Source organism: Pempheris klunzingeri, chromosome 4 (genome assembly GCF_042242105.1).
Source record: "Pempheris klunzingeri isolate RE-2024b chromosome 4, fPemKlu1.hap1, whole genome shotgun sequence".
In the NCBI taxonomy this organism is placed as follows: domain Eukaryota; kingdom Metazoa; phylum Chordata; class Actinopteri; order Acropomatiformes; family Pempheridae; genus Pempheris; species Pempheris klunzingeri.
Window position 1 is genome coordinate 14,014,691 of NC_092015.1, and position 16,059 is coordinate 14,030,749.

General features: G+C 41.7%; 2 protein-coding genes across 2 annotated transcripts in view; both read left to right on the forward strand.

Annotated features, from left to right (window-relative positions):
* The first annotated feature begins 114 nt into the window (after nucleotides 1-114).
* LOC139200160 (uncharacterized) lies at nucleotides 115-12,700 on the forward strand. The gene is made up of 17 exons (XM_070829396.1): nucleotides 115-196; nucleotides 2,126-2,152; nucleotides 2,249-2,263; nucleotides 2,401-2,430; nucleotides 2,628-2,654; nucleotides 3,271-3,297; nucleotides 3,480-3,527; nucleotides 5,441-5,500; nucleotides 5,586-5,660; nucleotides 5,795-5,836; nucleotides 6,041-6,076; nucleotides 6,417-6,485; nucleotides 6,948-6,986; nucleotides 7,484-7,540; nucleotides 9,614-9,649; nucleotides 10,933-11,013; nucleotides 11,107-12,700. Exons 1-17 carry the CDS (start codon nucleotides 115-117, stop codon nucleotides 11,151-11,153), a joined length of 798 nt encoding a protein of 265 aa, XP_070685497.1. The 3' UTR covers nucleotides 11,154-12,700.
* A 1,136-nt stretch (nucleotides 12,701-13,836) lies between these two features.
* Nucleotides 13,837-16,059, forward strand: part of limk1a (LIM domain kinase 1a) — a 47,961-nt gene continuing 45,738 nt past the window's right edge. Inside the window, exon 1 of the mRNA XM_070829531.1 lies at nucleotides 13,837-13,946. Within this exon, the coding sequence (XP_070685632.1) occupies nucleotides 13,889-13,946 (58 nt within the window). The 5' untranslated portion in view covers nucleotides 13,837-13,888. The remainder of the gene's footprint in view (nucleotides 13,947-16,059) is intronic.

Below are 16,059 nucleotides of genomic sequence, written 5' to 3' on the forward strand. Positions count from 1 at the left end.
TGCTACCAATTGTCCAACTCTAGCTAACGTCCTCCCAGCTGTGGCGGTATCAGGGTCCACCTTACAGCTTCTGCCTTTTCTAGTCTCTCTCACTCCACTCCTGTTTTAAGCACAATGGATGAACATGGAACCTGTTGTCTTTTGGCAGAGCCCACGCCTATTGCAAATGGCAAGGCCACAGAGGTCCCACAGCCGAGTAAGACTTGCTGTTTGCATGAAACCTTTGACCATGAAGTGATATCTGTGGTACTTAATATAAAATTATAGTTGAGTTGTAATGTATTTGCTACTCTGTTGTAGTATGGGACAGTCCACTCAGTATTTGTGAATATGATGGTTTCTCCAAAAAGAGACACTGAAACTATAACTTTGGAATTTTTAAACCTGGACCCTATTTTTACACCTTAAGGGCTGGAGATGACTGTGGTCCAGTAGATCGTCTCAGCCAGCAGCCGTGAGCAGGTTACAGTGGCTGTAATGTTGACCTTTGGGGCAGCCACGCCCTTCAAAATGTGTTCACTACATCTACACATCTGACTGGCTCAAAGGACACTGCAGCCATTACATCTCAGTCTCAGTCTCTTGTTTGCGGCTGCCGGTGGAGGTGACATACTGGACCATTTCCAAACTTTTTGTATCGATCAGTTATTTTGAATCCAAAATATAAAAAATCAGGCCCTGGTTTAAAAACACAGAATTTGTCCTTTAAGAATCTGTTCAGGTCTACATCAGTATTTAAAGCAACATCCAGATTCAGCATTTTAAAGGTTACAGATTCAAATCCTACAGGCACACTCTGTCCTCTAAATGTAAACAAAAGTGTCTCCCCACCACCTCTGGAACCTGTTAGTGCTTTTGGTTAATTCGTTATTGGAGACCCAATAGCTTTCCCTGCTTTATTTTCATCTGTCTGTAGAACTACATGTAGTTGATTAAACAATATGTGAATGTACTCTACAGAAATTACAGCATGGGACTTAAATCTTCTGATTTTTACCTCCTCTTCTCAAATACTGTTTGGAAAGATTTAAAAAAACTGTCCTTAGCGTCCATTCATTGTTTCACGAAGTAGTATTCTGCTTCATTTTGGGACCGTAAAGACAGGCACTGTTCAATGACTTCTTTCAGCATTACACAGGTGATCTAATAAGTGAATCTGGTGTTTTTTGCCATCAGCATTGTGTGCTCTGTCAGAATAACTTTCACATATTTACATGTAACCGCTCATCTGATAGGAAGGGTAAAATGAAGTCAGTCTTCATGTAGTGCTGAAAGAGAAGTTGATTTGCCTGTCTTGGTCCTGCTTACGTCCCCATTATTATCTCTGTTGTGGCCACAGGTTGCCTCTTCTCAACAGCACGTGTCTTGTGCACCTCTTTTCTTTTTACTAACAGCTCACTGAGTTTGATGGATTACTTTATGCAAATACTAGCTGTATTTTTTTTGGATTATAGCAAATCTAATGTCTTCATTTAGTAGGCTTTCAGATGGAGGTGATAGATAAATGCTGGAATGTCATTTTTGAGTGCTCTTACAGAAGTAAGATGTCTACCCAGGTTTGTTTTGACTACATGAATGCTTGCATCTGTCAAATTCTACAGCGGGGGATTTTTGCGATGTTACCAGGGTTTAAATTTCATAAAACCATTGCCATGAAAGTCTCATGATAATTTGATCTTGTTAAGTTATGCATGTATGTATGTGAAGCCCCTGCTATAGAACACCACCTTTCAGTGGATTGTTGTTTCGTAAGTCTGCCATGTTGACATGATTTTTCTTGACATGCTAAATGTTTGTTTTATATTATTTTGAAACGAACGTGTCCTACTTCCTGTTTTTCCCATTCCTTTCTTTCCAATTTGTTAAACTAGGTTCTGTTTTGTAGTTTAATCATTAATAGCAACTGATTGGCAACAGACAAAATTATTGTTTAATATTTTGAAAGACTATTTGACTAATTTTGCTTTTCATTCTTTTTTGCATTTCGTACTCCTGTGGTGGATCTGTGAAACCAGGCGGTGGGTTCAAATTAACTGCATTTACTATATTTAATTGTGTAGTTTGATTCAGCCTGTTCTAATATACTTCTATTCTAATGTACTTCTATTCTTGTCTGCTTTGACAGTTTCAGGTGGAATTATTCAGCCTGGTGGTAAGTTGTACATATGATTTTTTTAATCAATAATTTTACTGAATATATTTATACTCACTGTATCTTAACTTCATAATACTTTTTTTTATTTTGCAGCTGGCACAGGTGTTGGTAAGTTTGTCATAAAATTTGTCATATTGAAATACACCAAAGACTTACACTTGACAATCTATTATTTTGCACAATTCGCATGCCGACATTCGATATTCGTCAAAACTTAAAGCACCTTCGGTATTTAAATGTTACAGGTGGAGCAGGTGTTGCAGCACCCTCTGGTGGTAAGAGCAGCTTTCTTTTTCTTTTGCATGTGTACTGACTACAGTATGTGCCATTAATCAATTATCATTAAATACAATATTCTGTTGGATTTGAGTTAAGTATAATGTTTTGACCCCCTGTTACTCTATTCGCTCTCCTGTTCTGTCTATTATTTTACGCTGGATTTTGACTGACGTAAACTCTGCCTGTGTTTTAGTTGGTGCAACAGGCCAAGGTCCGCCTGGTAAGTAGAAACAAACTCTAATGTGTGTTTAGTTAAACTGTTCTCAGCACTATTCCTCAAATATGCTGCCCTTTCTGCACATTTTAAAGTAGAAGCAAACCAAAATAAGAAAAGTTAAAGATGCTACTCGTACTAATAGTTGGAGTGATATGTAACAAATATAACAGAAGGATTACACTGTGATAGTACACCTTGTAGATGACATCATTGTTTACCTGGTTATCTGACTTTCATAGTTACCTGAATAAACAAATATTACAACAAATAAATGATTATATGTTAAAAACCTTTATAAAAAGCAAGCATCATAACAGCAATCAAAGTAATTTAGCTGCAGTTGAGCCTTTGAATTATCACCCAGTCACTAGCTAAAGCATCCTATAAAGCTTTAATACTGGATGTACAGTATTTGCTTTGGTGTTTGGGTCTATTATGTTGTTCTTTTTCCTCAGAAGTCTTACGTCCTACACAATTTCTTTTCATTTTGATGACGTTTTTAAAGTAGTTTTAATAGGCTTTTTTCTGTGGGTTGTTTCATTTTTATTTAGTTATTTGAATCATTAAATGCAATGTGAAATGTTAGATTGTTCATGTTTTAGTCTCTTTTCTCCTTTAGTTTCAACTGGAGTCCAACAGCCTGGAGGTAGGTCAACATTTACACTCCATGTCGCTTGTAGCCCTCGAGTTATGTTTTGTTATTCAAACTTAATGGGATAGGATTGATCTATCTGGCCACATGGTGGAGACAAAGATAAATATGACAGTCATGGTCGTTTGTCTCTACTGCTGGCTGTTTAACGCTATACTAAACACTGCTGTTTTCAGGTGTTGGTGTTGGCACAGGTGTCAAAGCACCTAAACCATTCCTACCAGGTAAAGATGGCTGACATTTACCCTCAAAAGGCAAATCTTGACCATCCTGTTAGATCATGTTACTGGAAAACAGACAACTGACACACTTATTGACCAATTGTACATAAAGGTGCTCAATATTCACGATTACCATGAAACTAAACGCTCCTTATCTGTGTGACTCTGAAGCAGAAACAGTTGTATGTAAATAATGCTTAACGTTAAGCTAAGATTTCCTAAAGAATCTGATTTTGGCAGAGGTGCAACTTCTATAATAATATAATAATATCTAGATTTATATAATTTGTTATAAAGTGTTATATAAGTGAATGTGCTATATTTCAAATCTCAAATATTTTTATTGAGCCCAAGTAGATTACACAAACATTACATGCATCCATTCTCTACACCGCTTATCCTTGAGGGTCCCGGGGGGCTCGAGCCAATCTGACATTGGGCGAGAGGCGGGGTGCACGCTGGGCAGGTCGCCAGCCAATCACAGGGCTGACACATGGAGACAGACATTAAACTGTGATGTTGGTGCTCATTTTCATTTGCATAAAAGAATTATGAAATCATCTTCATGTACGTTCACATATGTAGAAGATATCCCGTAGAGGATGTAGGGTTGCACCTTGAGACTGGAACAGAAGAGAAAGGAAACATTTGAAAATAAACTAAGTAAATAGAAATAAACCCTCGTCCTCCCCCCTAGTCATCCCCCTCACTCACTCATCCATTCATCAAACATAACGAGAAATTTTAAGTGTAAATTACTGCTCAGGAAGTGCCACGTATAAGGTGTAACACAAAGGTTTGTCGACTTGTATTATATTGTGGGAGTTTGCCCTTTAAGGTATATCTACTTCTTTCTAAAAGAGATGCACTGATTAGATCAAGTTGGAGGTAAGAACCGATGTTTCATTGAAATAAGTACTAGTTCCTCTGCTGTGGTGAGGCAGTAAGGCTAAGAAATAACATTAATGTACATTAAAGTGTGTTGTATTAATGGTGCAGTCACAAGAGTGGGTAGTTGCTCGCTAATATCAGTACTGAGAATCGTTGCTGTCTGTGGATGCTTCCTCTAAAACACCCCAGTTTGTAGAGCAAACACACAAACAGCAAGTCTGTCAGGCCTCATCATTTCAGAATCAAAACATCCCAGTGACGTTATCAATACACTTCTTATGACCTTTTCATTGTGATAGATTGTGCTCTCTCACACCGGGCTGTGTTTATCTTACAGTGCACATTCTCTTCAGACAGTCAATGACTCAAACTTAAATCGATAAAAGCAGCAGTTAATATGCAGGAAAAGCTACATCAGGCATTTCTCTACCCAATTAGACCTCCGATAGACTGAACAGTCATCAGTTTTACTCATCTGCAAGTTTGCTATTCTGCACTATTTTACCTGTGATGGACATCAGAACAAGTCCAAGGTGTTTTTCCTGCATTTCATTCAGTCCGACTCAATCAGATGAAGATCAAGATAAATTGTATTGTCCCGGAGAGGGACATTTCTTTGGCTGCAGGAGGAACTGTAGAAGACAATAAAACAAACCAGGACACATTAAATACTAATATTACAAGCATAAACGTTGTGAGGACGATGTATAATAAAATCAGGGGGTCTTCCCTCTCAGAATCAGAGGAAAGACCCACTGATTTTTGTGTCTCCGCAGAAACAGAATTTTCAGAGTAATAAAACTTCTGATGATTTAAGAAACAGTTCACTGGACTGGTTGTTAAACTAAATCATGCTTTTAGAAGTCATTGAATGTAATCTAACCTAGTAAGATAGATGTTAGCTGGAGAGGATGAAGCCAGCACGGACCAGGATACAGACACTTTTATTCCTCAGTCTAACGGGGAAACATCTGTTCAATCTTCTGACTTCACACCTCCAGTCTTCTAACACTTTTACTCCAAAGGTACTGGAGTAGGTGTTGGTCCAGGCGGTGGTGGCTATCCCTATGGTGGAACCTATAGAGGCAAACTCCCTATATTTTCCTTCTAACATTTACAGAGTTGGTTTAAGTTGCAGTGAGTATGACGTCTATCCTCTCTGTGCTTTAGGCCCTTACGGTGTTGGTACTGGCACTGGAGCTGGAGCTGGAACGCTGCCTGGAGGGAAGCCTCCGAAACCTCCAGGTGCTGTGTGTGTTTGTCTGCATATATTTAAAAAAAAACCCACTACATCTAATGGGGGGAGGGGGTTATGTTTTAATCCTTTTGCATGTGAAGGCTCATACATTGTTGTTGTATTGTGGCTTTTTTTGTTGTAGTGGGTGGAGCAGGAATCCCACTGGCAGCAGGAACTTATCAAGGTCAGAACGCACCCATATTTAACTTAAACCTGAGAACACCAGACATAAGTGTCCGTCAGCGGGGAAAAGTGTGAAAAGCATAAATACTACTACTACTAATTTTTTAATTATTAGCGATTCTTGGATGAGCCTTCCCTCGACAAACACTGTAGGAGATAAGCTGACCAAACAATAATGCTCCTTTTCTCTGTCGCCATGATTCAGGGGGATACAGTCCATATCATCATGGTTATGGGCAGGGTATGTATGAGAGGAGAGGAGGCTGAGAGCACTAATACACGATCTCCCCCCCGACTTTAAAGAAAAACAAAACCGTTCTGCCCAGTGCTTAAAGTGACAGTTGGTCAGGAGATGCCATCGCACTGTATTTCCTGTACAGGAAATTGGCCAACATGCTGATAAGTTTTTTGTATGTGGGGCGTATTGTCAGGAATGAGAAGCCAGACAGATACTTTGATGGAGGAAATCAACTGGTGCTTTGGCGGAGGCAGTATTTACAGTCTTTCTCCATATGGTTTACAACCCTGTGCAGGAGAGCTATAGGTAAATCTCTAAGCCAGTCTTCTGTGTTTTGTGACAGGTGGGTTGCCGTATCCCTCTGCAGGTGGACTGGGTGGTGCTGCTGGTGGAGCTAAACCACCCAAACCAGGTAGTGCAGCAGGCCTGAAATTACAATCACCAAATGTATTGGAATTTATTATATTAAAGGATCATTTGCAGTGTAAATATTATTTGGTATTTATGTGCTAGTGACGTTAGCTTATCAATGTCTGTCACAAGTCTGCCATCCCACTAACATAACCAACAAATTCACAAAATCCACCAAAGGCAGAAATCTCTACAGCGTTAGAGCACCGTTAGGAGTTTGGAAATGGAGCAAGTAAACAACACAATGTTTCCTGATGCAGACAGATTACTGTGGGTAATACTGGGTACAACATCAAAGTGTGAGTGTCTGAAGATAAGACAAACCCCCCCAGAGGGTCAGATGAGGCTGTTAATGTGACCTCAGATGAGCCACTGGTTACATGTCACTTAGAGGGAGAAACAAAAAAAAAAAACATCATCATTTTATGCATCATTACGATAAACACATTATCATTATCAACAGGCTACGGCAGCCTTGGAGGTGGTGCTGGATATCCTGCAGGTGAGGAGCACTGCATGTTCAACACTTTCTGCTCCCCGTCTCCTCCTGTGTTTTCCTTTTTTTTTTTTTAACTTCAGCTGTCCCCAACACTCTTAACAGTTTATTCAGTGTAGCCTCTGATCCTGCCTCGCCTCTCCTCCTCCTCCTCCTCCTCCTCCTCCTCCTCCTCCTCCTCCTGCTGCTCTTCCTCTGGCCCTCAGTGAGGGATGAGCATAATCACACAGCAGCCTCCTCTGGCTGCCCCTCAGATATCGTACAGGCTAGTCATTAAAACTCATGGCCCTAATCCGTCTCCCAGTGGCCACGGAGATATTTGTCTGTGTGAAATGCTTCTTCATTTGCCAGATAGCTTCAAATTAGGCCAAGCTTTCATGTATACACTGTATGTTGCTCTATTAAGTAGCTAATTCAGAGCTATGGTCAGTTTACACACTAATGACATTTTTCTGTCCATGGGTTTGGTGAATTACCATGGTAACTGCTGTTTAATGTTACAGGTGTGGGCTCTGCAGTAAATGGTTATGGAGGAGGTTACCCCCAGCAGTACTACCCAGGTACCAGTCCTGCTTCCTGTGCATTTCTGTGTCTGCGCACAAAGTAAATGTTTGAACTCTCACTGGCCGAGGAAAGTTTTGTCACAGTTTCTCCTCCGCCTGTGGGTCTGTGCCAGATGGATACAGAATACAACAAACATTATATTTATATTTATATATTTATGTATTATATATGTGCTGGTGGTAAACAGCACTCTGTGCAGCGACCTCTATCATAAATCAGTGGAAAGGACCCAACAGACGACAGAATAGAGCCATTTATCTTAAGAGGCGGAGGCAAGAGAGGAAGGCAGTCGTAGGAGTGTGTGTGTGTGTGTGTGCGTGTGCTGTTGCAAGAAAAAACAAACACACTCCAGTTTGAAATGATGAATATGACATGATTTTGATTTGGTTTGATTTTGCTGTAGTTTAAATTGTTTTGAAGGGTTTTAAACCCTTTTTATTCATCGTTTGCCCCTCGTTTTTTTTTTTTTTCTTCTATTGGAAACCAAATATTAACCCAAACAAGTTAGCTGGCATCCAAACTGCCTCCACATAGACAAGATTAGAGCACAGATGAACTTTTCATCCTTGTTTCTGGATCAGGAAGCAGATTAATGCCCAGCTGCCTACAGCCAGGTAACACAGCTGGAGGAATGAAAGGACATGAACCCGAAGCCTCCTGTTTCAGAGACGAGCGCATAATGAAAGGCAGAACTGTGCAGAGTGACAGGACGATTCATTCTCCCCAATTTACCTAGATTCGTCTCAGCTGATAAAGGAAACTACATATATCAATATATGTAAATATATATGTAAATATGTGTGTGTGTGTGTACACTTTGACCTGAACACAATGATACTCCAGCTTCCACTCTGTGGGTTTCTTTCTAATCTCCCATGTAAATGTTGCCTGCTTACATATAATAGAGAGATTGTACACATTAAATTTGGAATTTGGATATTTGTGGTAATTTGATTACACATGTGCTCATGAATGCACATAAAATTACACACATTTATTAAAGAAATATGCTGATTTGATTTTCGGTGTAAGCAAAATACCATTGAGGGCTTTTAAAATTTTACATAAAATAATTCTAATTGTAATTAATTACAATATAATAATATAATATAATTTCTCTGTTGACTGTTAACACACACGGGAGGCCAAATGAAATCGTGTTTGAATGACGACGGCCTGCATCTTTTGCCCTTTTGCACCTAATCACAGAGAGATCAATGGGATTACTGCAGACAGCGGAGCAAATTAAAATAACATCAATGTTAATGTAATCTTTCTCTTTTATGCAAACTATATCTGAAGAAAATTGGACTGTGCAGTCAGTGTCAGAGCTCACTTTGTTCAAATTTAAAAATGCTTAAAGGGCCAGTATGTAAAATTTAGAGGGGATCTTTTGGCAGAAATTGAATATCCATCCATCCTTAACATCCGTTGTCAATACCACTTAGCCTTAAGGGTCGCAGGGGAAGCTGGAGCCAATCCCAGCGGACATCGGGGGAGAGGCGGCCAGCCTATCAAAGGGCCCACTCATACAGACATACAGATCAGTGAAGTGGGATTAAATCCTGGTGCAACCAACTCCACAGCATCTCTTTAGCACAGAATTATCAACTTAAATTGGCTTGTTTAAGTGTGGACGCTGTTACCAGCTCTCATCACCACGCCCCCTTTTGGGGGCTATTCTGGATGACGTATTGCTGTTCTGATCTTTAGGCAGTTTGAGAGAATCCTTTTATTTAGCACAAGAGTAACTACATCCCACACACTGCACCTTCAACTCCACAAAACCACAGGGATCAACTAGTTTTATTCTTCTGTATCTTTTAAATGCAAAACACAGACATGAAAACATCAGTATGTGTGTTTAATTCACTTAAAGACATTAAGAGCATCTCTGGACCAGCTCAGCACCACATCTAAGTGCCTCCAATGTGATCTGCTCTGATGTCAACGGTTTTTATTTACCACATCCTGACAAGGGCAAATTTATCACAGGCCCAAAGTGGTTTCATTTTAGCATTACTCTAATGGCACCATCTCATCCCTCATTTGTCTTTCATGTTGTGTAGGTGGATACGTTCCAGCCCCACTGACTCCTCAACAAGGTACCAAACACCCACCTCCTCACAGCTCTCCACACATCCAAAAAAAAACACCACAACACGAAGGGATAATAAATCTCGTCTCCTGCACCTCAACCCATTTCCCAGTTTCTCTCTGTGCTCGTTGGCAGACGATGGCAACGTGTCAGATTATCTGAATGAGATTGGAGTGTGGGTCGGTACTGTGTGTGCTCGTCAGTGCAGATGGCACGGCACAACCAGTATGAACACATGATAATCTGCGTTTTCCTGAACATCTGAGATTACTGCTGGTGGGATTATTTCAAGGAAAGCTCGCCTGAATTCTTAGATAACTACGTTTAACTGGTTTAACTGCTTGTGGTGAAGGCGCCTTTAAATGTAAAGAAAGTAGATGGTTGATTCTCACACAGACCAGCGTTTAGAGAATCCGTTTGTTAAATGAGTGAGGAAGGACACCATGATGTAAATGAACTTTGTGGTCTAGCTGCACCAGAACAGTTCAGTCAGCGTTTATGAAGTAGCACCGTCTGTTTCTTAAACTGGAAACTGGGCAACAAATCTATGTAAGTTAAGATGTCACCAGGATGGTGTCGCTCCTTTAACGCTGACTTGTCCCTGATGTTATTGGCCTGCAAGCTTTTTGTGTGAACCAGTGAAATTTACAGCCTGGTTTATAACTGTCAGCAGTGCAAATAATGAACCACAGTGTCACAATTCATCTTCACATCTTGTCACATCGATCTATAATCAGCTCTTGACTTTACATCCCATCCGTGTCACAAAATTAGTTTCTTATTTCAGTTTGGTAAAGAATTAATCGAATGAATTTCCCATAAACCTACAAAATAATCTTAACTTTCTTTGAAGCTTTTCAAGCTCTATCTGCTGTGACGTGGTCGAAAGCTCTGGATCTTGAATTAAGACTGTAATGTCAGCCTGCTGTTTCAAAGGTTGAACATGAGGCAGGTGTTTTATCAGCTGCTGTAACATCATCACATTCAGGGGATGAGATTCGATTTTTGTCCAGAGCATCAGCAGCCGTCACATCTTCACACTGACCTTATTAACAGAGTTGAACGTCCACTTAGATTATGTGAGTTGTTCTTTACCGATCACCTTCATCAATAAATCCATCTGTATTTTCATTGTCTGTCTTTAGTGTAATAACAGCTGGTGGTCAAACACCACATATCCACTCACCGTAAATCTCACTCAGCCAAGCCAGCAAACAAATCGTCTTCAAACATTTGTACACCAGAGGAGCAGAGTGGCTCTCATTGGCTGTTCCTGTCGTTGTTTTGCAGCCAAAGCAGCCAAGTACGGATCATTGCAGGGTTTCCTTGGTGGTGCAGGTGGAGGAGGAGGAGGAGGAGGAGTCTACAGAGGTAAAAGACGTGCATGCATTTTTACTAACTGGACCATGTGAGCTCGTCTCTGGTGAGAAGTCTGACCTGTGACTGTGGTGGTCTCTGCTGCAGGTGGAGCTGCAGGATGCCAGGGCAAATACTGTGGGAGGAGGAAGTAGAGGATCTCAGTGTGACCTCAAGAAGAAACCATGGTGCTACTGCATGATCTAGAATGTACATTTTATATGCAAACAATCCCCATTAGAAAACGTGTAAAGATGTTTGTTTTTTTGTTTTTTTTTAACTTACTTGACTTCAAGTCTGTTTTTATACAAACCCACCGACCTAGAATTTTGTACACGCTCTGATGTGACGTCTGTTATCGATAGTGCCTTTAATCATTAATGTGGTCAAGTTAATCAGCCCTAACTCCCCGTACCGCACCAGCCTACTTACAATACAGAGAGTGCGTTTGTGTCACCATGTGCTGTTCTTGTGCATAAATGTGTGTGTGTGTGTGTGTTTTATGTGTGTGTGCATATGGTTGTACTGTTGTGCGAAAGACTGAACCACCGGCTGCCAATGTGACCTATGAATGATTTCCCTTTCGGTTTTACTCCTAAAGCAAGGTGATCTGTCCTCAGCGTTACGGCGCTCTCTGTCTCACCTCTCGCTGTGCAGAGATCCTCTGACTTATCAGAGGGGTCGGGTTGGTCGAGGCTCGTCCAAAAACCCACAAAATCTGGCCAATCCCAGCGTCGCTTCTGGCCTCCCGTCTTCTCCGCTGCTATTTTTAGGCCTGCTGGGTATAAAGCAGCGGGAACTGGGGCTCCGGCCAGCCCATCTGCTCTCAGTAACTTCTGATTCTCGTTGCTATGCAGTTCAGTTTTCTCAGCATTTTTAATGTTGCCAAACTTGTGATGTATGAAGAGCAGTTTCTGCTCTGAGGACCGGTATGCTGAGACAATCAAAAAGTGTTTGATTCATTACAGGATGTTAAAAAAAAAAAACCACCTTGTAGTTCCAATTAGATGAAACGATACTATCTGACATGTACGTGATGTGTGTATGGATGTTTAATGATGTGTCACTGTCCTGAAGTGTGGGATGGAGCGCGTTAGTCTGCTTCAAATGTGTAGTCTCATTGCAGCAGTTATTTACATTTATGTAACTTGTCATTACATGATTATTCAAGATCTTTTTCTTTTGCACCGTGCTTTGACTCATAGCTTTATTGTTATCAGGAATGTGTGAACATAAAACGAGATCAATCCTTTGCTTCAGCATTTATTCACTGTTAAGAATCATAATACAGAATAAGACTCTGTCTAACGGCTGTGTTTATGTGAGGCATAAACTCCCATTGTTCTGCATTTACTTGAGCTGCTTTTAAAGAAGGCTTACTGACCAAAGGTTCATGAGCGCTGTTGCCAAGTGGCCCCATCTCTCTCTGTAACTGTGTACTGTATTTTGTACTAATTTGATGTTAGCTGGTTTCAGTTCCTCCACTCGGTGCTGTGTAAGAACTGTCGTTGAGCCTTGCTGGGTCAGACCTTGTCTTATGTGCCGTGGGATACTCTTCATCTTTATTTAAAACTGTTTTTATAAGGAGGAACAGTGTGGTTTTGCACTTTTTATATTTCCACGACACACATGTGACTTGTTCCCGGATATCCCGGCATTTTACTTGCTTCATTAAATAACTAAATAAAATGTGTTAAAAGATCTTGTGTCTACCTAGTTTTTCCTCTCTGTTAGAGCATCCCTCAGCAGCAGCAGCTTGTCCTGTGGGCTGATTAAAACCACCTGGTCTTGGGTGTCCTGGTGGATCAGTTTGCTACAAGCCACATGGCGATAATATCTTGGGCTCACATGCTGCCTTCACAGGATCTGTGTTGTATCTCAGTCCTGCCACATCTCTAATGTCTCCTTCACTGGGCAGCATTTATCGGGAACCTTCACAATGAGTCTATTTCAAAATCTGATGAAGAGCTCCTCATTGTAGTGACAACAAACTCCAGGTTAAGAGATGACATTCTGCCTCAGTGGCGGCTATAAACTCTGTTCTTGTTGTGCCAGCTGGACATAATGAACTCGGGCTGCTGGAGATCTCCTGGGAGAGCCACTGACCCGTGATCCATGCTGTAGAGAGGTAGCTTACTCTGTCGTTCCACTTCAGATAAACTATAGAACCGCAATGTGACGCTATCATACATGTAATAATTATAATTAGAGCTTATTTCTGCAAATGCAGTTGATTTTGAAACTAATTTTCCTGAAAGAACAGTTCATCCCCAAATAAATATATATTGGTCGTTGTGTTTGCCTGCAGGTAATCTCAGCTGACCTTCCTCACTCTGGACATTCAGATTTTACAAATTAACTCACATTTTAACTGCTTTTATCTCTTTCTATTAAACATTTCAGCTGCTTTCATCTCTTTTCTCTTTCACATTGTAACTGCTTTAATATCTCTCTCTTTCATCTTTGCTTTCATCTGTACCCTTCAGATTATGTTTCTAATAGTAACAGACAAATATCTGTGGGACAAACAGGACTAAATTATTCTACAGTTATTTTGGAGTGACTGGTCCACAGTGGTGTCTCCCTCCTTCCCTCCCTCCCTGTAGAAACGCATTAATTAACCGGGGTGTGTGTGTGGGGGGGGGTTCCTGGTTGGCCGGCCCCTGTCTTCCTCTCGCCGGCTCTGCAGCTTCATTGGTCAGCTTGCTCTGTTGAATGAAGCGCCGCAGAAGCGTGCAGGCAAGAGGAAGCAGTGCGGGCCGCCGCAGGGAGCGACCAAGAGACTCACAGCAACAACGACCGCCGGGCGGGCTGCGGTGGTGGTCGGACACCGGTTATCTGTCGACCTGAGGCGGCTGGCTCTGTCCCGGAGCTCGGTGTCGGAGAGTGAATGAGGTTGATGCTGCTCTGCTGCACCTGGAAGGACGAACGCATGGGAGAGGAGGAAGGTAAGCGGCTGCTGCTGGGCGGGAGATGCCGAGACAGCGGAGCCTCCTCTGCTGCTCCACACGCAGAGGATGCTCCGCCGAAACGTCGCCAATTTAAACGCTATTATTTTCCCCACTTTGGGCGTCGGTGCTTTGTGTCAGACGGCAGCGTGGTATCGGGGTGTCTGCGGGAGCGTCAGGGAGGGTTTGGTGCTGCGGCCGAAGCCATGTCTCCTCTCCGGGTGGAGAAGGATGCAGCTTCCTCCCTCAGGCCGTCCACAGCACCGACTGTCTGCTTATTAACAGGTTGTTGCATCGATAGAATGACACGAGGAGCGAGTTAATGCGGAGTTACTCATTTGATCAGGAGGAGTTTGAAGTTATGGCCTCACCCAACATCATGTGAAGTTTAACTTGCAGCTGCTAATATCTAATAGTTGAAACATTAAAATCCTCCCAACCTTTCACCACTATTTTCTTCCTTTTTGTGCGTCTGGTATAGATTTAATGTTGGTCATCAGCAGGTGATAACACCCATGTGAAAGAAGCATTTCATGGAGGAATCAGTCTGGTACCTCAGTCTCCTCCAAGCTTCTTATTTCTAAGTTACTTTGTGTTTGTTACATCTTCAGGGCATGAAAACAAGTGGGGAACAATCAGTTTTTAGTTGAACTGGTCAGAAAAAGGTTGGGAGCAATCGCTCTAGATTTGGTGTATTATAGAGAATATGGAAGCAGAAGATAGAGAATATTTGGTTATTTTCTGCATTAAGTTGTGATGTTACTGTATGTACGTTCACACACTGCACTGTAGCCGTCAGTCAGGTTCACTGACAACACAAGCTTTTTATGTGATGACTCACTTTGCATTACAGTGAGTTTAGCTCATCTCCAGGAGGAAGTGCTGCGAGGTTCTCTGAAAAATGAGCTGGGAGGAGTGGAGCACTTAGTCCTACACCTGCACAGGTTATTCTGTGTGTGTGTGTGTGTGTGTGAGAGAGAATCAGGGTGTGTGTTTGTTTGCCTTTGCTGAAGTATTTGAGTGTCCCCGCTGAGCCCTTTGCAGACAGCAGAGTTCAACAGGACACAATTATAGGGGAGAGAAAAGCTCCATAATAAGGAGATAAGGTGAAAACTATGAATTAGTAAAGAGGTGAGGTGAAAGGAGAGTGCGGGGGAGAGAAAAGGCGTCAGCACTGAGCAGAACTGTCAACGAGCCAATATGATCAATAAAAGCACCACAGTACAGCAGGTACTCGCTCAGGCGTTACAGTAATGAGCCGACCCCACCAAACCTCCTCCTGCCAACACAGCTTTAAAATAATCAAAGCTGCAGCGACTCCCTCTCATGTGATACAGCGTCGCTGCACAGTTAGCAGTGTCCAGATGTTGTGCTGCAGGAGGCGGAGGTGTCTTTGAGCTCTGAGCTCATCTGCATTCAGCATTTAACTTTGAATGCGTGCAGGTCCGTGTTTTAGTTCTCTGTCAAGTTATATGCAGTACATGTTATAAATGCGTCATGTGATCAATATTTGGGTGTGTTTTACTTTTCAGCTGCAGAAACATGATGATTTGTGGTCACCCATAATGCATTGTTATAGTAACCTTACTCATGATTCCCACACCTGCTCAGATCAAGGCTCATGTTTACAGTTTCCATTTAGAAATCAGTTTTCGTGTTGAAATGATAGCTGCTGTGTGTTTTAATGTGACAACACGCGTGTACTGATGCTCTAGTGTGGCTTCTGAACGACGTTCCTGTGGTTATTTTTCGGTGCAGGTTTAGTATTGTGAACTTGTCGACAATTTAAGTGTGAAAAAGTACAAGAACTCATCAATAACGCTGATAAAGAGAGAGAACTGAAGTTACACGCTGCAGTAATCATCTTCTTCCTCTCACAGATGATAATCCTGCTACACACACACACACACACACACAAGTTGCTTTGCATCTTAGTGATGCCTCACCATCTCCTGTTCGGGATGTGAAGGGTGCACGATTTGTCCTCAGGCAAATGAACAATAATTGTGTATGTAGCCTGATGTCACCCACACACACACCCACACGCACACACACACACACACACACACACACACTGCTTCTTCCTCTTTAATGCATCACAGAGTTAATTGCT

Excerpts from the sequence above, each read along its gene's own strand:
- LOC139200160 (XM_070829396.1), top strand. The coding sequence starts at position 115 with ATGGATGAACATGGAACCTGTTGTCTTTTGGCAGAGCCCACGCCTATT. Across the intron at positions 197-2,125 it reads CACAGAGGTCCCACAGCCGA|TTTCAGGTGGAATTATTCAG; the intron begins GTAAGACTTGCT and ends CTGCTTTGACAG. Across the intron at positions 2,431-2,627 it reads TGTTGCAGCACCCTCTGGTG|TTGGTGCAACAGGCCAAGGT; the intron begins GTAAGAGCAGCT and ends CCTGTGTTTTAG.